The sequence below is a fragment of the Petaurus breviceps genome, unplaced genomic scaffold, assembly GCF_028583685.1.
Source record: "Petaurus breviceps papuanus isolate PSGF00001 unplaced genomic scaffold, PetGlider_PUasm1.0 37, whole genome shotgun sequence".
In the NCBI taxonomy this organism is placed as follows: Eukaryota; Metazoa; Chordata; class Mammalia; order Diprotodontia; family Petauridae; genus Petaurus; species Petaurus breviceps.
The window spans coordinates 79,695,807-79,720,569 of record NW_027186296.1 but is presented as its reverse complement, the minus strand read 5'-3'; the positions used below and the strand labels follow the sequence as shown (position 1 = coordinate 79,720,569).

The 24,763-nt window shown below is 37.8% G+C and overlaps 1 protein-coding gene across 1 annotated transcript in view; it reads left to right on the top strand.

The window, feature by feature from the left end:
* The window catches only part of LOC138168350 (cilia- and flagella-associated protein 43-like), a 180,349-nt gene that overhangs the window by 131,105 nt on the left and 24,481 nt on the right, over positions 1 to 24,763 (top strand). Inside the window, exons 25-32 of the mRNA XM_069097395.1 lie at positions 5,907 to 5,996; positions 6,255 to 6,335; positions 7,363 to 7,491; positions 11,241 to 11,360; positions 13,667 to 13,774; positions 17,538 to 17,624; positions 18,136 to 18,224; positions 23,225 to 23,432. Of these exons, the coding sequence (XP_068953496.1) occupies positions 5,907 to 5,996; positions 6,255 to 6,335; positions 7,363 to 7,491; positions 11,241 to 11,360; positions 13,667 to 13,774; positions 17,538 to 17,624; positions 18,136 to 18,224; positions 23,225 to 23,432 (912 nt within the window). The remainder of the gene's footprint in view (positions 1 to 5,906; positions 5,997 to 6,254; positions 6,336 to 7,362; positions 7,492 to 11,240; positions 11,361 to 13,666; positions 13,775 to 17,537; positions 17,625 to 18,135; positions 18,225 to 23,224; positions 23,433 to 24,763) is intronic.

Sequence of the window (24,763 nt, the reverse complement as noted above, 5' to 3'; positions counted from 1 at the left end):
TCTTTTCCTTACCTTCTCATGACACTTTTCTGATTTTTCCCATTTTTTTTTCATTAGTTAGATTGCTGTCAGAAGCCATAGACATAGATGATGTTAACAATAACAATAATCTAATAATTATAATGACAGCTCATTCATCTCATGCTTTACAATTTACAAAGCATTTTTGTCACAACTTTATGGGTCAGAGAAAGTATTATTATCTGTGTTGTAATGATTAGGAAAATGAGAGTCAGAAAAGTTAAGTTACTGGCACATTATAATAATTATCAAAGTAATTGTCATAGTTCATTTCAGCAGTGATGGGACTTGGGTACCAGAAATGTGAAAAGCAGTAGCTCTTTCATTATGACATAATGCCTAACTCACAGAAAGAAAGGCCTAAAGCCTAGTTTGAGCCAGTGGGATTGGAGTGCAAGAAGAAGAGAAAATGAGTTCAGAACAAAGAATACCCCCAGGGTTTAATTGCTACAGCAGAAGGTTCCTGGCCATGGGTGCAATGATCTTTGGGTCACAGTAGAAATAAGAAAGCGCCCAATGATGCTCCTGTGAGAGTCTGGGACTGGCATATCCAAGCCCTCATTCCTCCTTCAATGAATGAGATGCTTAGATCATTTGTTGTCCCCACCAGGGCAGCTCAAATGACAGGCCAGGACTAGATCTTTTATACAGATGAGAAACTGATTCTAGTAACCTCCTCACTTATGAACTCTGGGGCTAGAGGCCAATGAATGCACATCCTCCACCTTTAACTTCATAAGCATGTCAATACAAATAGCTTATGAAAGTAATTACATGGGAATCTAATTACATGGTATACTAGGGCATAGGGCCAAGTGATTTGCACATGTGATCTTCATTGATCCTTACAAACACCCAGCAAGGTAGGTGCTAGCAATGGGTTTCACTGGCTTGCAACTCTGTCACCAAATAATTTCAAATCAATAATACATATTTATAAAGCACCTACTATATATCAGACATTGTACTAAATGCTGTGAATACCAATGTGAAAAAGAAAGATGATCCTTGCCTTCAAGGAGTTTACAATAACCCACAATAGAAGCTAAAAGGGGAGTGGTGGAGAAGGATGGTACCCAGCACTGAGGCATGGTAGAGAGGACAAAGAAACAAAAAATGAGCATAGTTGGATGGGAAATGAGGAGATATCTGAGTAGATGTTGGGCCTGTACCCCTCCTTAAATGGAGGAGTTTGTAGTTCCACCTCTAGGAAGAGAGGCAGAGGATCTTGTAAGATGATATTTTCTAATGGTGAGTTTGGGGCAGGGAAGAAGGGAGTGGTATGGTGAAGAAGCCAGAGTCCAAAATGCCTGGTGGCAAATGAGGTATTTACAAAGTTTACATAAGGTCACAGAAGTGACAGAATTGAGTGAAAGGATTCCTTATGACATTCTTTCCCTCAGTAATTTATGGTTACTTTAGTAGAAGAGTTGGGTCTTGAACCTAGGACTTCTGACTGGCTTCAATATCCATTCCATTATAACATTCTGGTTCTCACTAAGGAAAATAAAAAATGCTTAGGACCATATTTAGTTAGAAAAAAATGAATCATAGGATCATAGAGTTGGAAGGAACCTTAGAGATAATTAAGTCCAACTTTCTCATTTTACAGACAAGGAAACTAAGGCCCTGAGAAGTTAAGTGACTTACCCGAGGTCATAGAGCTAATGAGTGTTGGAGGCAGGATTTCAACCCAAGTCAAGGATTCTATCCCCTATACCACTTGGCACCATACCTAGAAAGAGTTAATTTTTCATATGATACCTATTATACCAAAACAACAACAACAACAACAGTATCCAGCATTTATATAGCACTTAAGGTTTTCAAAATACTTTAAAAATATTAGTTAATAAAAAAACATTCACTAAATACCTACTACGTTCCAAGTATTGACCAAGTACCGGAAATACAAAAAGAAGCAAAAGACAGTCCCTGCCCTCAAGGATTCATAATCTAATGGTGGAAGACAACAAGCAAATAAATATATAAGACCAAGCTATACATAGGATAAACAGGAAATAATTATAATGGGGGAGGGGGAGAAGGGAAGTGGAGCCAAGACAGATAAAAGGCAGAGACTCACCTGAACTCTCCCAAATTCTCCTCCAAATTATTTTAAATACCTCAAAACAAATTCTGGACCTACAAAAGGATAGAGTGAACCAATTTTCCAGCCCAAGACAACTTAAAGGGTTGGAAGGAAAGGTCTCTAACACTGGGGTGAGAGTGGAGTACATTCTAGTGCAGGCTTCAACAGTGCAGGCCTCACGCCAGCAAGCCAGCAGCAGACTGTGAGGGCAACTGAATCAGTGGCAGCAATAGTAGCTTCTCAGCCCACAGACAGCAAATGAGTCAGACAGCTAGTCAGAAAAATATTCCAGGGTCCTTTGGGGGCATTGGGTGTAGGACTGTTGTTTTTCCCATACTTGGATCTGGGTCTCAGTCCTGAGTCACAGTCCCAGCATGATGAGGAGCACTAGCATACCAGAGTTTGTGGCCTCAGGGGAGTGAGGACCCTGGTCAAAGTTCCAAGGCTGAAAAAAGTACTTGTGGTCTCTCACAGACCAGAGAACAGGCCAGGAGAGTAGTAAACACAACTTTATTTAGATCATACCATCTTAGAAGAACTGAAAGTTTACAAACTCCCAGAACTAGCTCTGAAAACAGCAGCACAAAAAACCTGAAGCTTGGGGAGTGACCTTTCCACCTTGGGAACAGAGTCCAACTTTAACATAAAGCTAAAAGTCAAGAAATAGGATGGAAAAATGAGCTACAAAAAAACTACCCTGACCTTAGAAAGTTACTAAGGTGACAGGGCAGATCAAAACACAAATTCAGAAGATAAGAGTCAAAACCGCTACACCCAAAGCCTAAAAGAAAAATGTGAATTGGTCTCAGGTCCAAAAAAAGAATTCATAGAAGAGCTCAACAAGGATTTTAAAAATCAAATAAGAGGTAGAGGAAAAACTGGGAAAATAAATGGTAATGATGAAAAAAAATCACGAATATGAGTCAACAATATGGTAAAGGAGGCACCAAAAAAAATACTGAAGAAAATAATACCTTAAAAAGCAAAATAAGCCAAATGGTAAAAGAGGAACAAAAATCCAATGAAAAGAAATTGTAAGATTGTAAAATGGAAAAAGATGTACAAAAATTAATGAAGAAAAGAACTCCTTAAAATAGAATTGACCAAATGGAAAAGTAGCTATAAATGTTCTCTGAAGAAAATAGATGTGTTAAAACTAGAATTAAACAAGTAGAAGCTAATAATTCAATGAGACACGAAGAAACAAAACAAAATCAAAAGAATTAAAAGTAGAAGAAAATGTAATATATATCATTGGAAAAACAACTAATCTGGAAAACAAATCAAGGAGAAATAATTTTAAAATTGTTGGACTACCTGAAAGTTATGATTTTTTTAAAAGACCCTACACATCATCTTTCAAGAAATTATCAAGGAAAATTGCCCTGATGTTTTAGAACCTGAGGGTAAAATAGAAATTAAAAGAATCCATTGATCACCTCCTGAAAGAGATCTTAAAATGAAAACTCCCAGAAATATTCTAGGAAAATTCTAGAGCTCCCAGGTCAAGGAGAAAATATCACAAACAGCCAGAAAGAAATAATCCAAATAGCATGGAGCCACAGTCAGGATAATACAAGATTTAACAGTTTCTACTTTAAAGGATCCAAGGATTTGGAATATAACATTCCAGAGGACAAAGAGGCTAGGATTACCACCAAGAATCACCTACCCAGCAAAACTGAGCATGATCCTTTAGGGGGGAAAATGGACATCAGAAAAAGAGGACTTTCAAGAATTCCTGATGACAAGACCAAAGCTGAATAGAAAAATTTGACTCTCAATTATGAATCAAGAATAAACAGATAAACAGGAAAGAGAAATCATAAGGAATTCAATAAGGTTAGATTGTTTACATAAAAAGAAATTATACTTGTAACTCCTAAGAATCTTCTCGTTATTAAGGCAGTTAGTAGAAGTATACATAGACAGAGGACATGGGTGTGAGTTGAATATGATGGGATGATCTCTAAAAACATAAAACTAAAGGGTGAGAAAGGACTGCACTGGGAGAAGGGGAAAGAAAGGAGAAGAATAGGAAAAATTATCTCACATAAAAGAAATACAAAAGAGCTTTTATGAGTGGAGGGGAAAGAGGGGGAGGCCAGGGGGTAAACACGTGAGACTTACTCTCATTGCAATTGGCTCAGTAAAATAGGAATATTACAGAGGGTTTTTGTAAAACTCAAATTATCTCATTATCTTGATAAGATGTATATCTAAATAGCTATATATGTCTATATATATGAATGCCATTACAACAACATTAAACTCAGCATAAGAATATTTTATGTTATGGCAGAGAGTATAGCTGGCTATTGTATCATGACATAGAACTGTCATCTGTCTTAAACTGGTTTCACCATAGGCCATGCTTTCATTACTAAGTCCCTTGACCTATATGGGTTGGAGTGAGTTGTAGTGATGCTACCTTGTATCATCAGTTTATTTGTATATATAGAAGAGGTCATCCCTTTTCTTAAGATGTAACTTATAGCATAGGACCCACCAAGATTTTAGATTTTACTGTTAACCCTCGAAGTTATATCTCTAAAGTATTGCCTCTACCTGGACTTACTCTGGCAAAATCTTCAAATACAGCATACTCATATCTTGATTTCCCCAAATTAGGTAATGGGGTCCTCAGCTCCCATACAAAAACCAAGGGGACCAAATTCAAATCAAATGCAAAGAATTCACGGGAGGCTATAAATAAACACATAAAGCATTCATATAACCAACCAGTTCTCCTTGGAAGAGAACTGAACTCAGGGTCATCACCATTGGAGCAATTCTTTGAATTCTGTTAGATCCATATTCTTCCTAGAGGGTCTTACATAGTGTCTTCCAGACTCATAGCATCACGCTATGGTATGAAAAACAAATACATTTTGAAGTTTGCTTTACAACTGACCTGCATTGTCTAAATGACACCAAGTAAGATGCTGTTCATAAAATGACAAAGGTCATTCTCCTCCTTTTCTAAGAAGCATGATGCCCCAGGAAATCTACACAGTTAAAAACGAGGAACTCAAATTTAAGAGTTCTTGAACTTACAGATACCCTCCAAGGCTGAGGACTCCCATTTGAGGCAGAAGGAATGTGCACATGTCTATTTCTGTCATATGCTTATTCAGAAAACCTCTCAGGCCAAATTATGCAACTCTCATGTGCCTTTCCCAGGTCAACCATTACCAGATCCTGGGGGAAGGAAACAGACTTCCTTGCCCACACTACCAGGTCTGCTTAGCCACGCATTCTTTACTAGTCTTATCTTCCTCATGAGGAGGGCAAAAAGCAAATCCTAGAGAGCAAGCTCTCCTGGCAGTGGAACTCTGTAGATCTCAGAGAGGGTGCCCTCCCCCCTAACAAGAGGGCTTATCCTCTTGAGCTGAATCAGTCAAGCATCAGGAGTCTCTATGTCCCTTTCTCTATTTGGACTGGTACTTCAGGAATCCTCAAGACAAATGTTTGGGGCATATCAGATTGATTTGGTAGTTCATCAAAGTGATAAAGAATTTCCTTGGACCTTTCATTTCTATTGTGGGATATTAGAGCTGGAAAGGGAGCTTCAACATCTCTTAGTCTTTCTCATTCTTTTTGCAAAGAATGGATTTCTTTTCCCTGAGTAGAGAAAGAGACAAAGCCCTTTAATTAGTGTCAGTTAAAATTAGAACTTAAATTTCCTGACTCCTCCAGAAAAAAAAATTATTCAAGAGAAAGTTGAACCCATTTAGTTTGAATTTTATGAATAATACAGTTGGAGAAATGAAGTGTAACTTTTTCTTTTCAGATAAAAATTGAGAAATACCTTCCTCCGTGGAAAAGAGAGAAAGCAGCAATAGCTGCAGCCCTTGAATTAGAACAACGCCTGTTAGCTGAGGTATGGCATGTTAAATCACAATGGTCTTTTCTATAAATATATTTATGTTATTAATTTTTAAATATATCATAAAAACAAAATATTTTGTAATTTATCCATGAGAAATGCTTTGGGAAGAGCCTAATTCTGCGCGTGCACACACACACACACACACACACTCTTTGGCTGTATGGTCTTAGAAGATTATTGCTAATAGAGTCTGAATGCTTTAATCTCTGATAACCCTCTGTCTCCTCTTACTTTGGGTTATTTTTCCAGAGAAACAATTCAAGACGTCGCGCTTTGATGGAGATGATGAATGGAGTTTTGGAAGTCAAGAAAGAAGATATTTTGAAAATGGTAATGGTTCTGTCTAATCATGGAAGGTAGAATAAGAAAGATGAAAGTGAGAACTATGAATTTTATAACTCACCATTTTTATTAGATGGAACTGAGTTTTAGAAAAAAAAATTTTTTTGGAGGGGGAAAGGTAGGGCAATTGGGGTTAAGTGATTTGCCGAAGGTCACACGGCTAGTTTTGTGTTAAGTGTCTGAGGCTGGATTTAAACTCAGGTCCTCTTCACTCCAGGGCCAGTGTTCTATTCACTGCGCCACCTAGCCACCCCAAGAAAATTCTAAAAAAAACAAGCATTTCATAAAATTTTAGTAGCTTCAGCTGAGTGTAGTGTTGCATACATGTAATCCCTTTTATTAGGGGAGGATGAGTCTGGTAGATTGATTCTAGAGTTCTGAGTTAATCAGGTGTCTGGATTAAATTCAGCACAAATATGGTGACCCCCCAGGAAAGAAACCCACAAAGATTTACAGGGAGGGAAAACTAACCCAGGACAGCAAACCAGACAAGGAATATAAATTCATCCATGAATATAAATAAGTATTTGGATCAGGCTGTGAGTGGCCACTACACTTCCAACCTGGGCAAAATAGGAAGACAAAGACTCCAAAAAAAGTCTTTTTAGTAACTCTAACATTTTTACCAAACACAAAGGAATGTGAAACTTCAGCAGTCAATTTCAAACTAAATGAAAACCTATTTTAAAGAAATGAGATTTATATATCTTGGTAGCAGTAAAGGAAGCTACACTAATAATTTTATACATGATTAATAATTTTCTACTAGCGCTACTGAAAATTCTCTTTGAAAAAAATTTGTTTATCATAATGATAGTAAACTCAGGATAGAAAGATCATAATAAACATTGGCTAGAAAGAGCTAAACAGCCAACGCCACAGACTCACTTTGTCAGTTTAACTGAATCCTGGGCCGTTTTCCCTGCCACCTATTACCAATTGTTACTCATTGCTTTAAGCACATTGTGTCTATGCCATATTTAGTGGATCATGTGCTTCTTTGTTCTCTCTTTAGGTAGTTCCTCAGCCTTCCTTTATGATCTATAAAGTGGGTGAAGTATGGAATGAAGAAGAAAGGAGACAAGCTAAAGAATATGAGAAAAAAGTCAAGGAGTTAAATGAGGAAAAAGACAAGTATAGAAAGGTCAGGAGGAAGAAGGAACATATTAAAAAACATACTTTCCAAATTTCAAATTCATGTACCTTTGGGGTTACTCTAAAGACAACTATATAATTTCTGTTTTCTCAAATGGAAGATGTGTAATCTTCTATTTTATGAGGAAAACTATTGCATTTAATAACTTAGATCATTCACAACAAAAATGGCCCAGGAAAAGTAGGGAAAATCAAATATGATTTGTTTCAGTGTATCAGTCTTTTTTTAAAGATGCTTTCAGCTCAGTAAAGATTAATTACCGTTCTCAAGGAGTATGTACCATTCTCAAGTTGAGAGAAGGATGGATATGCCCACCAAGTCAAATAGTATATATGAATCAAATGTGAAGTTGTTGTCTTGCAAATACTGCTGGTTTTATTCTTTTGTGAAAGAAGTAAAATTATACAGCATCCAACAGGACATTCCAACTTGTCGGCTGTATGTTATTATATCTTATGATCAATTTTTGTGAACTCATTTTTTTTAGCTGTCTTCTTTTCTATTGAAGTTCTTAGCTGTGCCCTTGTATTTTATCTGAAAGTGATTCTTACATATGGAGGCAAAAATGAACAAAGGATTTTGAATGCCAATGATAGGGGGCGGCCAGGTAGCACAGCGAGTAAGAGCACCAGCTCCAGTGTTGGGATTACCTGAGGATCGAGTCCGGGCTCAGATACTTAGCACCCACCCAGAAACACCTGGCCGTGTAACCTTGAGCAAGTTACTTAACCCTGATTGCTTAAAAAAAAGAAAAAGAAAGAAAGAAAGAATGCCAATGATGCCTGAAGAGTTTTTTCCCCTATATATCTAAGGAGCAAGTACAAGCATGCTATCTTTTGGGGAAGCCTAAAAGCCCTTGGTGTGGTGGCATTCAGGAGAGCCTTATTCTTTGAGGTCTGGGATCTCACCACTGGTTTCACATGCTTCATCATGGTCTCCACACCTTCAAAGAGACTTTTATAGGTAAATTTGGAGTTGTAGTTGAGCACATTTAAGGGAAAGGAATACTGCCCAGTTCAGTACCTTACCACAGAGCCCTATGTGTTTCTCTTCTTTTGCTTCTTACTGAGGCAGAGACTATTCAAATCCAGAAGTAAAAGAATTGAAGAATATATATTTCTTTGTGTTTCTCATGTCATCAAGAAACAAAAAGTTACCATCACCATCATCTCTTTTTGATTTGTTTGTTTACTAGTTTTCTTCCCCAGATAGGTGGGGAAATATTACACACAAAGCAGAGTCAGAATGGCAGAATAAAGGGTCATAACTGTTGAAGTTCCCCCAAAAACCTCTCCTATGGAACAACTACCCAAAACATCAAATTGAATTCTGTGTCGAAAAGCCAATAAAAAGTTAGAGTGAGTCACTGTTTCAGTCTAGGGCAGCTTAGATAGAAAGAAAGAGAGATCTGTGGACACTGGGATGGAAGCTGTCCAAGAACATGGAACATGGCTTGTGGCAGAAGTGGTACTAGCTCTGGGCCTTAGAGGCAGCAGCTACAGCCCCAGCAGCAGTAACACTGGCAAGCCCAATGCATAGGGATGGATAGAGAGGAGCAATGGCCCTACCTGGTTAAGTACTAGAGAACAGAGCAGAAGGCCAATAACCAGACCTCTCCCCAGATAACATTACCTTGGAAGTACCAAAAATCTACAGGAAACCAGATTGAACTACAGAAGCTCAGGCCAACCAACCCTCCCAAAGAGAAGCAGATACTAACTCTAACATAAAGTCCAAAGTTAAAAAAGATGTTCGAAAAATGAGCAAATAACAACAAATGAACCTGATCATGTGGTGACAAAAGAAGACAATGACAGAAAAATACCTATGAGCAAAGCCTCAAAAATCCATGTGAATTGGACACAAGCACAGTGAGAATTCATAGAAGAGCTAAAGAGAGAAACAAAACAAAAACATGATTTTTTAAAATCATATAAGATCCACAGAGGAAAAACTGGAAAGAGAAATTAAAGCAATGCAAGAAAATTCTGAAAAAAAAAATTGGAAGCTTGTAAAAGAGGTGCAAAATCACACTCAAGAATGTAACTCTTTCAAAATTCAAAATGATCAAGTGTAAGCTAATGATTTCATGAGGCTTCAAGAAATAATAAAACAAAGTCAAAAGAATGTAAAAAATAGAAGAAAATGTGAAACATCTCATTGGAAAAAATAATTTGCCTGGAAAACAGATCAAGAAAAGATAGTTTAAGCCATAATTTTTTTAAAAAAGAAGATAGACATTATATTTCAAGAAATTATTTTTAAAAAGCTGCCCTAATATCTTAGAACCAATGGGTAAAATAGAACTTGAAAAGTTAAATTAATTACAGGAGGAAATAGTAAAACTATACTGGTGAGGGAACTCAACTTACCCCTCTCAGATCTAGATAAATCAAACTATTAAATAAATAAAAAGAAGTCGATGTATAGAATTTTAGAAAAATTAGATATGATAGACTTCTGGGGAATACTGAATGGGAACAGAAAGAAGTATACCTTTTTCCTCAACTATACAGCATCTTCACAAAAAATAACCATGTATTAGATCTAAAACCCTCAAAAACAAAAAAACGCAGAAATATTAAATGTACCATCTAGGGAGGGGCATAATGCAGTAAAAATTGCATTCATTAAAAGGCCTTTGAAGGATAGATTAATAATTAATTGAAACTAAAAATCTAATCCTAAAGAATGAGTGTATCAAAAAACAAATCATAGATTGTTTTACAAGTAAATTCTACCAAACATTTAAAGAACACTTCCAATACTATATAAACAGTTTGAAGAAATAGGTATCAGAGAGTATATGCAAAGCATGGTAAAAAAAACAAAACAAAACAAAAACAAAAACCTTTCCAGTGCTTGTTCTGGGCTGTTACAGCTTTCAAGAGCACAAGATCACTTATATACCAGAACTGGGCTTTATGGAGGAAATAAATATATGAATGAAAAAGAAGATGGACTGGACATGGGGCAAGAGTGAAAAGTATCCCATTGGATATAGTCCTTCAGCATAGCTAATATTTTCATTATGTCAAGAGAAAGCAAGGAAGGCCCTCACCACACTGGAAGGGGACCCCTTGTGACAAACTTACAGAAGGACACAAGAAGCCAAAGCACAGGATAGACAGGCATGGATAGGTTGTGCTCTTCATCACTAGAGGGAGTACTCACATCAGTTAGATCATAGATTCATTTGAGTAACCAGATTTAAAAGTTTGATTTTATTAAAGTAGAACTTTGGGGAGTTTTATTGTTGTCATATTTCTTGAGAATTTATTCAATCAGTGGGTGCCTAGTTCTGGACAATTTTCTGTTGAACATTCAAAAGAAGAAACCTTATTCCTTGCTGCTGTGAAGGAGCTTATAGACTTGTTGGAATGACCAAACATACCAATGTAAACAACTAGAAAATCACTGCAAAATATCTTTTGAATTAATGCAAGAGGATTAGCATACATAGGCATTTCTTGTTTCTATAAGATACAAACAGCTTGCCAAACTTGCCAGGTGATATATAGTATAAATTATTATTATATTTTTACTCTGAAAAGCATCAGGCACTGATAGGCCAAAGGCTATCCTAGAAATGCCCAACTGTAGTTAATCTATCCCTCTGGAGGTCCAGTCAACCTTATCCATTTTGAAAACTGAATTGAAGGTGACTAACAGGTTTATCTTATTACCTTGAAATATGTGTCATTACTAAGTGTCAATTTTACTACTCTTTATTTTAGTCATTGGATGCTGAATTAAGGAAGATTCAAGGGTTTATTCAAGAAATGACACAAGCCTTTGATGAAACTTTGAAAAGACTCTTTGATAGGAAGGTGGAAGCAGAAATGGTTATCAACCAGGTAAATGAAGAGTTCATGAACCTCTAAGCCAAGGGTAGGAAACCTTGACTCTACAGGCTAAGTTACCATACAGCAACTTAATTTCTTTCATCCAGATTTCTGAGCTGGAGAATTGAACAGAACTTGATACAAAGACACAAATAAAATGGTACCTGCCCTCAAATAACTTACATTCAACTGATAATATATACAGATAAATAAATACTAAGTGATCTGAGGAAAGAAAACACTGAAAATTGTGGGTGTGAGGAAATGCTTTGAATAGAAACTGGCCCCTGAGTGGACCCTTGAAAGAAACTCAGAATTCTGTGAATTGAAGGTTAAGAACAGATGAAGAAGAGGCATGGGGCAGCTCCTGGCAAAGACATAGAGAAAATAAATAGGATAGCAAATCCAGGAACTAGTTCATAGGCCACTTAGGCTGAAACATGGAATTCATGAAGAAAATCAGTATAGAATGTCTGGAATAACCTAACCCTAGGTAGGTTATAAGAGGATTTCAAATGTCAAAGTGAGTAATATTGTTTTATTTTATCCAAGGGGCAACAGGGATAATTTATGAGGTACAGAGTGAAGATTATTTTTCCAGCATAGAGAATGGCTTAGAAAGGAAAGAGAGGGGGAGGCTAAGTAGCACAGTGAATAGAGCACTGGCCTTGGAGTCAGGAGGACCTGAGTTCAAATCCAGCCTCAGACACTTGACACACTTACTAGTCATGTGACTTTGGGCAAGTCACTTAACCCCAATCGCCCTCCAAAAAGCAAAAAAATAAATAAATTTTAAGAAGAGAGGAGAATTAAAAAAAAATTATCACAGTAGTCCACCAAAGAGCTGATAGGTCATACAACAGTCTTGTGGCTATGTGCATAGAAAATAGTCTTGCAAAAGGGAATGTTGTGGAGATGGAATGGGTAAGCCTTGCTATCTGATTGGAAGAAAAGGATTGAAGGAGAGGGGAGAATCAAGTGACTCCAGGGTTTTGAAGCTGAGAGCCTAGAAAGATAGAACAGCTTCATTAAAAACAGTGAAGTTTGGGGGGAGAATATATTAGATAACAAATTTTGTTTTGGACATGTTGACTTTGAGATACCTATGGGATATCCAGGTGGATATATCCAGCAAGAAATTGTGACTGGATGCACACACACACATACATACATGTATACATATATACACATGTATGTATATCTGCTTAGAAATGATAATTTAACTCATGGGAGCTAATGGTCTTATTAGACTACTCATAGAGTGTAGAGAGAAAAGAAGGCTAAGGATGAAGCTTTAGAGATTCATGCTTGATTCTTGGGGGTGAGACATGGGTAACACAGGAGACAAAGAAGTAGTGATCAAACTGAAAGAGAACAAGGAGAGAATATCATTATAAAAATGAAGGAAAGAGAAAGCGTTCAGGAAGAGGGAGTGGTTGACAGTGTCAGAAATGGCAGATAGTTCAATCAGGATGGGAATTTGAGAAGAGGTCAAGCTGTTAAGAAATCTAGAGAAGTAAGAAGTATTTCAAAATACAGTGATAACAAAATAATGGGTGCCTTTGAGGCCTGTAGCAACTTACCTCCAATTAACATTTCTTGCAACCTAATGAGCTTCCCATATCCCACAATCTTTATATTTTTACTTTCTCTATTTCTTGCTCTGTTTGTAGCTCAGCTTCTCTCTCCTCTTGATTTGTTAAACTATAAAGTATTGAATTCAACACTTTGATAAGTTCAGTGAAAAATACAAAATAAATATTAAATATTGTTCCTCTCTACAAGTATTTTATAGTCTAGTTGGAAGAAATATGACTAATACATAAGAAACACCAAATAATATGATTCAGCAGTGAAAATGTTGTAGATAACAAAGTGCTGTAGAAATTCTGAAGAGAAGGTTAATTAAGATTTGAAGGGATTGAGGAAGGTTTCATGGAGGAAGCTGAACTTGAGCTGGGCCTTGAAGATAAGATAGGATTTGGATGTGAAGAGAAGAGTTTTCCAAGCACTTCTCACTTCCCCCTTCATTCTCTTTTCCCCATTCTATTCCTCCTTTCTTCCATCCACACTCTCAGCTATTTATAATATATAACCAGTCTACATGGAGCATTTGTTGTATTATGTCTTTAGTTCCTATTTTTAAAAGACAGTATTAGAAAACTTTGTATTTATTTAACTAAATAAAATTTTATTTGTATATATGATCTTTAAATGATTTTATGTGGGGAGTAGGAAGAGTGAATCGGAAACCCTTAGTGGGCTTCATCAGGTGTTTGTTAGTATTAACATATTTTTCTTCTTTAATGTTTCCACAGGAGGAATTAAAAATAACCAACCTTGTTTTCTCTTTACTCTTGGATGAAGAATTAAGCACTAGGGAATTAGGACTGAACAACTTCCTTGAAAGGAAACAATTGGAGAAAGTAATTATAGCATGGTCTTTTGTACTGAAATGATCTCTGTTCATTAATCATTTACATATTCTCATTCTTTCTCTCTCTTTCTCTTTCTCCTTGTCCTAGTCCCATATGCCATTCCCAGTTTTTTAACATCTCTGGGTCTCAATTTTCTCATCTATAAAATGAGGGGGCTCAAGCTACATAATTTCTTATATACCTTCAAGATCTAAATTCTATGAACCTATAATTTATTGCCTTAAATTTTTTTGTGGCATGGCTAGATGGTACAATGAATAGAGCACTGGCCCTGGAGTCAGGAAGACCTGAGTTCAGATCCAGCCTCAGATACTTAACACACACACGAAAAACTAGCTTGTGACCTTGGGCAAGTCACTTAAGACCAATTGCCCTACCTTCCCCCCTCCAAAAAGAAAAAAAATAAATAAACATTTTTTTATACAAAGTGAAGTGAGCAGAACCAGGCATACATTGTACACAGTAATAGCAATATCATAATGATGATCAACTGGGAAAGACTTAGTTACTCTGATTAGTTACAGTTTACAATTTCAAAGGATTCATGAGGAAAAATGCTATCATCCAGAGAGAGAACTGATGAACTTTTAAGTGTAGACTGAAGAATACTGTTTCTTACTTTATTTTTCTTACTTTTTTGGCAACATGGCTAATGTGGAAATATGTTTTGCATGTCTTCATATGTATAATGAATATCATATTACTTCCTTCTCACTGGGTGGGGGAGGGATGGGAGGCAAGGAAAGAATTCAGAATTCAAATTTTTTTTAAATGAATGCTGAAATTTTTAAAAAGAGAGAATGAACAGAAAGCAAAACCTGTTACAAACATGTGGAGTAAATCTAAACATATTTTCACATTGGCTATGTCCAAAAAATTTGCCTCATTCTGTGCCCCGTGTATTCAGTCCTTGTAATGATAATGGTAATTTGAAGATCTTCCCTGCCCCTTAATAAGCTGAATGTAATCACATGGAGCTTGTGGTGGGAGGAGTTTGCTTAACAGGTGAAACGGGAAGCTGGGAGTCAGAGCAGTTAGAAAGGAGGGAAGAGAGGACACAGGCAAGGAGATAGCTAGGTTGGTGTTGCTCCCTCTGGTGATAAGGTGTATTACTAAATAAATGTTTGCTTCTGTCTTCTATATGGAGAGTCTGTTATATTTTGTGATTCAGAACTATGCCACAATATTCATAGTCATCATCAGTGCTGTGAATATCATGTTAGCACTACAGTCCTTTACCTCTCATGTTTCATCTTCAGTACTCTGGAATCATGGTTGGTCATTACACTGATCAGAATTTCTAATTCTTTCTAAGTTGTTTTACTTTACCATATTTTTGTCTTTGTATAAATTGTTCACCTGGTTCTGTTCACTTCACTTTGCATCACTTCACACAAGTCTCCCCATCTGAAACCATCTTCTTCATCATATCTCACAACACAATAGTATCCCATCACATTCATATGCCATAACTTGTTCCCTCATCACCCAACCTTTGCTATAAATATTTTTGTACAAGCTTAAAATTTATTTTGCTTGGGTATTAATCGCTCCCTTTGGGTACTTTCCTTCTAATTGCCTCTTCTCCCATTTCCCTCCTAGTTCTGTTGAATGAAATGTATTTTTGTACCCAAATGTGTTCTTCCCTCCTTTGATCAGTTCAGATGAGAATAAGGTTCAAGTCCTAGTTTGCATAGAAGTCTACTTGAGCACCTGATTGTGTGAGATAATTTCCCCTAACCTGCCTTTCCCCTTCCCCAAGTACATACCTCTTCCCCTCTTTCCATTCTTTTAATATCAATACATAAAAGAACCAGTCCTAGGTTTTGTCTAATTAGTCTCCCTCTATGACCCCTGATGATGATAGGATTCAGAGGGAACATATGTATCATTTACCCATATTAGATGTGGATGATAAGCCAGCAAAGAAGACTGAGAAGAAGCAGTCAGACAAGTAGGAAAACCAAGAGAGAGCAATGTCACAAAAACCCAAAGAGTAAAGAGTGGTCAACAGTATTAAATGCAGCAGAAAGGTCAAGAAGGATGAGGACTCAAAAAAAAAACCCCTGCATTTGTCCAATAAAATCAGTGGTAACTTTGGAGAGAACAACTCCAGTTGAGTGATGACATCAAAAGGCAGATTTAGGTTTAGACGTTTAGGGTTTAGGGGTAAGCACAAAAAGAGAAGAAAACTAGTGTAGATAGCTTATTTTAGGTGTTTGGCTAAGAAAAGGAAGATCACATGATAAAGGATGATTACATGAGAGTACAGTAGGCCAAGTGAATTTTTTTTTAAGGTGGGGAGACTTGGCCATATTTAAAGAGCATAGGGAAGAAAACCAGTAGTTCTGAAGAGTTGGAAGTTAGGGAATGGAATGACTGAGGAAGCAAATCTGCTAGAGAGGATACAAGGGTATGTGATAAAGAGCACATGCTTATCAGAAAAGTTGACTTTGAACGAAGAAGGGCCATCTCAGAGACTAGAGGAAATGGTGGGGAATGAAATTAGAGGGTTTTGAGATGAAAAATGAAAAAGGGAGAGAGCTCATGTAAAATGCCCTCAGTTTTCTCAGTGAAGAGATGAGGAGGGTACACAGAAGGAGAGCTGTAGAAGGTTTAATAATAGTAAAAAGTTGTAATAGCTGGCATTTATACAAATCACTTTAAGGTTTGTAAAGAACTTTATATGCATTAAATAATTTGATTTTCACGTCAACCCTGTGAGGTAGGTGCTATTATGAAGAAGAGGATATTTAGAATAGCTTCTGTGGGGAGTAACACAGGAACTTAGCATAGAATAGAATGATTATCTTGTAACAAGGTTCCAGTTGATATTGGATAGAAAAAATTTGTAGCTGACTATTTTGTAGCTAGCGTGGTTGTGTGACTTCTTCCAGTTTGGTTTAGCAATATGAATAGAAGGCAGATGATGGGAGTAATCCAAAACTGGCATTTGGAAGGCATACATGGAAATAGCACAAAGTAAGGGATTCCTTTTTGGGGGAGTGAAATCAGTGTTAAGTGATTGCTCAAGGTCACACAGCTAGTTTTTCTGAGCTCGTTTTGAATTCAGGTCCTCCTGACACCAGAGCTGGTGCTCTTATCTACTGTGCCACCTAACTACTCCGAGAGACTCTACCATAGAAGATAATGTAGAATTGAAATGGTTAGCTATAGAGTTGAGACTAGGAAGGGAGGAAGGTCAGAGAGTAGAAAAGTACTAGATTAGATATCTTGATGAGAGAGAGGAACAGGTTTAGAAACGATGAGGCACAGGGAAAGATGGAATGATAGTTCTTCTCAGTTCTCATCCTTCTTAATATTTCTGCTGTATTTATTTCATTATTAGTTCCTTTATTGATTGATTGATTGCCTTTTTGGAGGACAATTGGGGTTAAGTAACTTGCCCAAGGTTACACAGCTAGTTTTTTTGTGTGGGTGTTAAGTGTCTGAGGTCAGAACCGAACCTGGGTTCTCCTGACTCCGGGGCTGGTGTTTTTACTCACTGTGCCATCTAGCCGCCCCCTATTTCTGCTGTATTTAACCATTCTCTCCTCCTGGATATGCTTCCTTCTCTGGGTCTTTGTGTTTTTGCTCTCTCTTGGTTCTCTTCCTACCAGTCTCTGCTCCTTCTTAGAATTCTTTGCTGGCTTATCATCCATATCATGTACCCTAACTTCTTGTTCTCAACATGTTTAAATGTCTACAAAGCATCTCTAATTTTGTGCTTTGGTTCTCAATATTGTCATAGAAAAATACTTCTAAGGAAGTCTTCATGGCCCGAGATGAAGTTGATGCATATCGAGAGAGTTATGACAACTTAGTTGCAGAGGACAAAGTAAGAATCATCTGTCTAATCCTGTACATACAGAGTTACCTCTGAATTTCTGGGTTTGAGGTGGACTGAAAAACAGTAGAATTTCTTTGTGGATTTTTCTCTCCCCAGTTTCACTTTGATTCTTAAGTGCAGGTTCACCTTACTTTGTGACATAGTGTATTCCTAAAAAAAAATTGTATGTGGGTTGAATTTTGATAAATTTTATCACTTCCCCTCTCTAGACCTCATTTTCCTTATGTGTAAAATGAGGGAGTTGGGCTAGATTATCTCTTAAGATTCCTTCAGGTCTACAGGTCTGTAATTCTATAGAGTAATATTTTAATCCACTGTTAAATTCACCATTTAAAAGAAACAGGTGAATCCTTTTGAATAGTGAATGAACATTCCCTAGCATATATATTTTAAAATTTCTCAGAATGAGACACAACAGAATTTTGAAAAGGAGATGTCAGTAAATAAAAGGTTTCAAAATAAGCTTCATAATATAAATGATAATATGTTTTTCTTACAGGTTATAGAACGTGGATTTAAAAAGGAGTTTGCTGAACTCAGCATTAATCATGCTGAATTACTCTACAAACTATTTAAACGTCGGCCAAGGTTAATTTCCCTTTTGTTTGACTTTTAGATCTTTGTTAACATCTTTCTCGAGAAATGTTTTTTACTCAATTTGACTCAATAAGGAAAATCAGAATTTGTTTTTCCAATATACAAAAATATCTGGTGCAATATCTAAGCAAACTGATTAAAATAATACAATTTTAGGCAAATGATTGAGCTTACAAATGAACTTTATAGTTTAACATTGTAAGTAAGTCATTATGAGAGGCTGAAATGAATGAAAAATGAAAAGAAAGCATTGGCAAGTCAGCTTATGCTGACTATGTGCAAAGCACTGTGTTAAGCACTGAGGATAGTAATAGAAAAGTAAGATAATCTTTGCTCTCAAAGAGATCACATTCTAATAATGTGGTGATTAAAAGGATTCAATAAACATAATTTCTGGGTAATTTAATAATTTTATTAATAAGGCCAACAGGTTATTAGTAAAAGGATAGTCATTCGGCCAACTCTTTCAGACCAAAGACTACTAATGGCAGTGGGAGTCACAATTTACATACTTTTCAAAGAGAAGATATTCCTGAGGGGAGACGATCCACTTGGATTGGTTAACACAATGTGGAAGGTGAGGACTATATTAAAATGAAGGTCTCAGGGTACATGACTTAGGTCACTCAAATCTTTGTCAAAGAGACATCAATTTCCATATCACATGTCTTGATGATGGGAGAATCAACCTTTTCCCAAATCTGTCTGAGGAAGATCAGGAATATACCCATTATCCCAAACTTAGAATTTCTTTTACTATCTGATTAGATCTTGATCTGGATAGGTCTTTAAGAGTGATTTCTGAAAAGGAGGGGGGGTGGAGCCAAGATGGCGGAGTAGAAGCACGACCCTCCCGCGGCTCCGGCTTCCACCCTCCCCAATCCAGGTAAAAAGGGGACTCTAAACAAACTTTGGAGCTGCAGAACCCACAAAATGACACAGAGAAGGAAACCTTCCGCTGAGAACAGTCCAGCAGGCCGGCAGGAATCGGCCAGCGCAGCGCTCTGGGAGCAGAGCCCAGCACCACACCGAGGCTTTAGCCGCAGGGCGGGCCTGACCAGCCGCCTGCCAGAGGGACTCCAGATCAGCAGCAGCTGTGGCCATTTCCAGATTTATCAATACATAGATGCGAAGGACAAGGTGAGAGGCCAGTGCATTCTGGACTTTGGGACCCAGTAAGTGGGAGTGCGTGGCTTTTACCCCCGGGGCGAGAAACCGCTGAGACACTGGCACAGCCTGCCAGAGCCACGTGGCGGCTTCAGCTCCTGGCCTGCAGAGTGTAGGGGGACCAAGCACCAGTCTGAGGGGTAATCGCTCTTGCTTTAACCTGCTTGGATCTGGATTGCAGTCTAGGGTGGAGGTCCTGGGGTGTGTGTCCAGCTTGCCAGAGCGTGTGGAGACCTCAGAGAGGGCACCCATCTAATACCTCCGGCAGCTGAGAAAACCCCAGCGGTTGGGACGAAAACTCCCCTGTCTGGTGGCAGAGTCCTACTGTGGCAAAAAGCCCAAAAGTCAAATCATTGAGTGGCAAAATGAGCAGGCAAAGGAAACAAAGCAGAGAGAAGATTCCAACGTTACACTCCTATTTTGGGGATAAGAAGGAGCAAGGCATGGAACAGGAGGAAATCAGTGAAGTCAGAACTCCTGCACCAAAAGCTTCAAAGGAAAATACAAGCTGGTTACAGGCCATAGAGGACCTTAAGAAGCAGATAAGAGAAGTGGAGGAAAAATTGGGAAGAGAAATGAGAACAATGCAAGAAAATTATGAAATGAGAGTCAATAGCCTGACTGAAGAAAATAATATCTTAAAAAACAGACTGACTCAAATGGCAAAGGAGGCTCAGAAAGGCAATGAGGAGAAGAATGCCTTAAAAAGTCGAATTTGCCAGATGGAAAAAGAATCTCAAAAGCTCACTGAGGAGAATCATTGCTTCAGAATTAGATTGGAGCAAATGGAAGCTAATGACTTTATGAGAAATCAAGATGCTGTTAAACAGATCCAAACAAATGAAAGAATAGAAGTCAATGTGAAATATCTCATGGGAAAAACCACTGACCTGGAAAATAGATCCAGGAGAGATAATTTAAAAATTATTGGACTGCCTGAGAGCCATGACCAAAGTAAGAGCCTGGAAAGCATCCTCCAGGAAGTTCTCAAAGAAAACTACCCTGATGTTTTAGAACGAGAGGGCAAAGTAGAGGTTGAAAGAATCCACCAATCACCTCCTGAAAAAGATCCCAAAAAGAAAACTCCTAGGAATATTATAGCCAGGTTCCAGAATTCCCAGATTAAGGAGAGAATATTACAAGCAGCCAGGAAGAAACAATTTGAATATTGTGGAAACACAATCAGGATAACCCAGGATCTGGCAGCTTCTACACTGAGGGATCGAAGGGCCTGGAATGTGATATTCTGGAGGTCAAGGGAGCTGGGATTAAAACCAAGAGTCACCTACCCAGCAAAACTGAGTATCATGTTTCAGGGGAAAATATGGTCATTCAGTGGAATACAGGACTTTCAAGCATTCTTGCTGAAAAAACCAGAGTTGAATAGAAAATTTGACATTCAGATACAAGAAGCAAGAGAAGCATGAGAAGGTAAACAGGGAAAAGAAATCATAAGGAACTTATCAAAGTTGAACTAGTTTTATTTTTTGGAGCAATCAGGGTTGAGTGGCTTGCTCAGGGTTGCACAGCCGGTTGTTGTTTCTGGGTGTGGTGCTGGGTGTCTGGGCCCGGATTTGATCCGGGTCGTCCTGGCACTGGGGCCGGTGCTCTTGCTTGCTGAGCCACCTGGCCAAAGTTGAACTATTAACATTCCTACATGGAAAAACAATAATTGTAACTTATGAAACTTTTCTCAGTAGTTGAAGGGTTTAGAAATATATATATATATATATATTATATATCTCTTTATATGAGGGTATGCGGGCATATGAATACATATGTGAATGTGTGTATATATGTTTACAGGTATACATAGATAGAGGGCACGGGACCAATTTAACAGGAAGGGATGATACTTAAAAGGTGAAATTAAGAGATGAGAGGAATATAATGAGAGGAGATGGGGAGAGACAGAGTGGGGCAACTATCTCATACAGAAGAGGCAAGGGAAAATGGTTACAATGGAGGGGAAGAATAGGAAGGCAAAAGGGAATGGGTCAACCTTATTCCTATTGAATCTGGCTTGAGGAGGGAGGGAAATACACACTAAATAGGGGATCTCACCCTCCAGGAGAATAGGGGGGGGAAGGGGATGTGAGGGGGGATGATGGAAGGGAGGGCAGGCTGGGGGGGGGAGGGAAGTTGGAAGCACCCACTTTTGAAAAGGGACAGGATCAAAGTAGAGAATAGAACAAGTGGGATGTGGGATAGGAGGGAGGGAAATATAGTCAGTCTTCTACAATACATCTCCTATGTTATTGTTTTGCATTAGCCACACATGTACAACCTATACTGAACTGCTTGTCTCCCCAGTGGGGGTGGGTGGCAGGGGGGGAAGGGAATGAATCTGGAATTGAAAGTTTTATAAAGAGTGATTTCCCATGCTGGTTGGTTTCTGAATAAGGAAGTAGAAAAGGGGAAAAACCTTGGTCCTAATACAATAATTAGTTATTAAATATAAGAGAGAAATACTCCTTTCTCACAAATAAAGAGAAACAACATATAGAAAAGGTTTTAGCTACAAGTCATATGTCAAGATCCAGTGTCCTTTAGGACACAGTGTGAACCATAAAATAATGTCTTTTCTTTAGTATAATTTCTGTTGATAAAACCACACCCTTTGAACCACTTGATATTGCCAAGGACTTTTGTGGTTCTTCAGTGGCTATTGAACCTAATCATGTCTTAAGCATAATTCAATATATTTATAATGTATTTTTGAAACTGCATCTTAATCTTAATAGTAACAATAATGACTGTAGTCTGTTTCCAGTTTAAAAGTGATTTGTTACAAATTTGTATATGTGGTGCTATTCTATTCACATTTGCCTATTAAAGCTTTCCCTTTGGTCAAGTTTTAAAGGTTTTACTACACTCTTAGAAGAACTATGTGGTGCAGTAGATAGAGCAGTGGTCCTGAAATCAGGAAGATCCTAATTTAAATCTGGCCTCACACATTTGCCAGCTGGGTGACCCTGGGCAAGGCAGTTAACTTCTGTTTTCATCAGTTTCCTCAAACCTAAAATGGGGATAATACCTCATAAGTTTGTTGTGAGGATCAAAGATAATATTTGTAAAAAGTGCTTAATGATTAACACTCAGTAGGTGTTATATAAATGCTTGTTCTCTTCTCCTTCCCCACTATACATGCATAAAGCATTGAAAGTAATCTTAAAAGAAATCTAAAATAACAATTTTATACTAAGGATTGGATTGAAACTATTTGGCAATAATTTTTATAATTACATGTTCCATTATTCATAAATTAGAAGAAATATGATCTAACGATCAATCTATCATTTATTAAGCATTTACTTATGTGTCTTGTCTAGACACATTTTGTGTCTTCGTTGGAGGAAATGGAATATTACTTTACATTCACAAACCAAGAAGGCCAGTATAAACTTACACAATAGAATCAATACTCCATTCATACCACTGCAGCAAATATCACAGTTGATTTTCCAACAAAGTAGATATAATTGAAAGGATAGAATTCACTATAGCAAGTCTTCTAAGCTGAGCTTTTAGAGCAAATTTCTCTCTATACTTCCATGATCACCCCACTTTAAAATCTCACATAGAGGCCTAACTGCACACATAAAGAGAGACGGGTCTTTTCAAACCCATGGTAGTCTCTGGGCTTTTACAAAGAAGGATTCCCTGAAAGGGAAGCAGAGTAGGCTTGAACTCTCAATGTTCTCTGGCCAAAGGAACAAAATGTAGCATCTTGTTAAGATTCCTACTTAGTGTTGAAACTTTTAACAGGCATATGATCTTACTTTGCCTTGGAAGACTTACTTTGAATTTGTTTATAATCCCAGGATGCCAAGGCATAGAGGGCATGTAGAGTATACTACTCCTTATGGCAATCACCTCGGGCCTGGCAAAATTAAGAGGGATAACCTTGCCCATATCATGAAAGCCATGGATGATTTGGATGCTCCTCATCATATGCCGGAAGGCTTAGATCCTGGGGTCTGGCGTTATTTCTGTGCTGCAAGACGAACCAAAATAGAAAATGAACACAGGGTAATGTAACTTTAATTTTATTTTTGCTTGTTAATATGAAATAGTGAAGGTAGGTAATATGGTATATCCAGGAAGATGTGTTGGTCAATGTGTTGGTTTTTCTGAACTGCTTTTTAGCTTCTTTTCTAAACTTGGTTACAAGGGAGAGCTTGATGAGGAAAGAACATCTATTCAGATATAAGTGGCAGCACAGTACATGCAGTAGTGGAAGAGACACTAGGTGTGTGACCCTGGATAAGTCAGTTAACTGCTGTTTGCCTCGGTTTTCTCACCTGTAAAATGGGGATGATAATAGTAGCATCTACCTCCCAGGGTTGTTGTGAAGACCAAATGAGATAATATTGGTAAAGCCCTTAGTACAGGGCCTGGCACACAGTAAATGCTATAGAAATTTTAGCTATCATCATCATCATTATTATTATCATCCTGATATAATAGCTGGCAATACTGAAGTGATACAATGAAGTCTGGAATCCTGAAATCTGAGCTCAGAGAGATTGCCAACTCATCACTAGATGAGACAATCAAAATGCAAAAAAGGATTTTGACAAGCTGGAATATTAAATTTAATTGAATAAGATAAAATTTAATAGGGATAAATGTAAAGTCTTACCCTTTGGTTCAAAAAACTGGCTTCATGGGTATAAGAGAATCATGTTTAGACAGATATTCATCTGAAAACAGATCTGGGGGTGGTAATAGACTGCAAGTTAAACAGGAGTCACTGGTGGGATATGGCGGCCAAGAAGCTAAAGTGATGATGACCTGCACTAAGAGAGGCACAAGGAGATTCCATTCCTACTCTGCTCTTCCTTGGCCCAACCACACTTGGAGCACAGTGCTTATTTCTGGACATTGATAATCATGAAAGTATTCAGGGGAGAGCAAGTAGGATGGTGTAATGGGAATGCAAATTTGGAAGATCTTCCCTGCCCCTAGGCTAAAGTGCACCTGAAGCCTGGGGTGGGAGGCTTGTTTTTCAGTAGATACTTCTTGATTGGCCAGTGAGTCAATAAGGTTGTTACATTCTCTGAGCCAGGAGAAGGCTATATAAGCCCTGATGTGTAGCTTTGTTTTGGGGGCTCACTTTGAGAAGTGTTCTGTGATTTGATGTGAATTCTGGGAAGCCGTTGTCCAGAGCCCCCCCGGCTTTGAAAAACCCAGATGTGGAAACCCAGATGTTGACTGGATATGGATGTAATGGTTGGACAGTTTGGAAATCTGTCTACTTGATCTGTTTCTGTCTTGATAATTCTGCCTGTATACTTTGAAGTTCGGGGTGCCGACCTTTTCCCCTGAACGAGGTAAACGATATATGTCTGACTGATTAA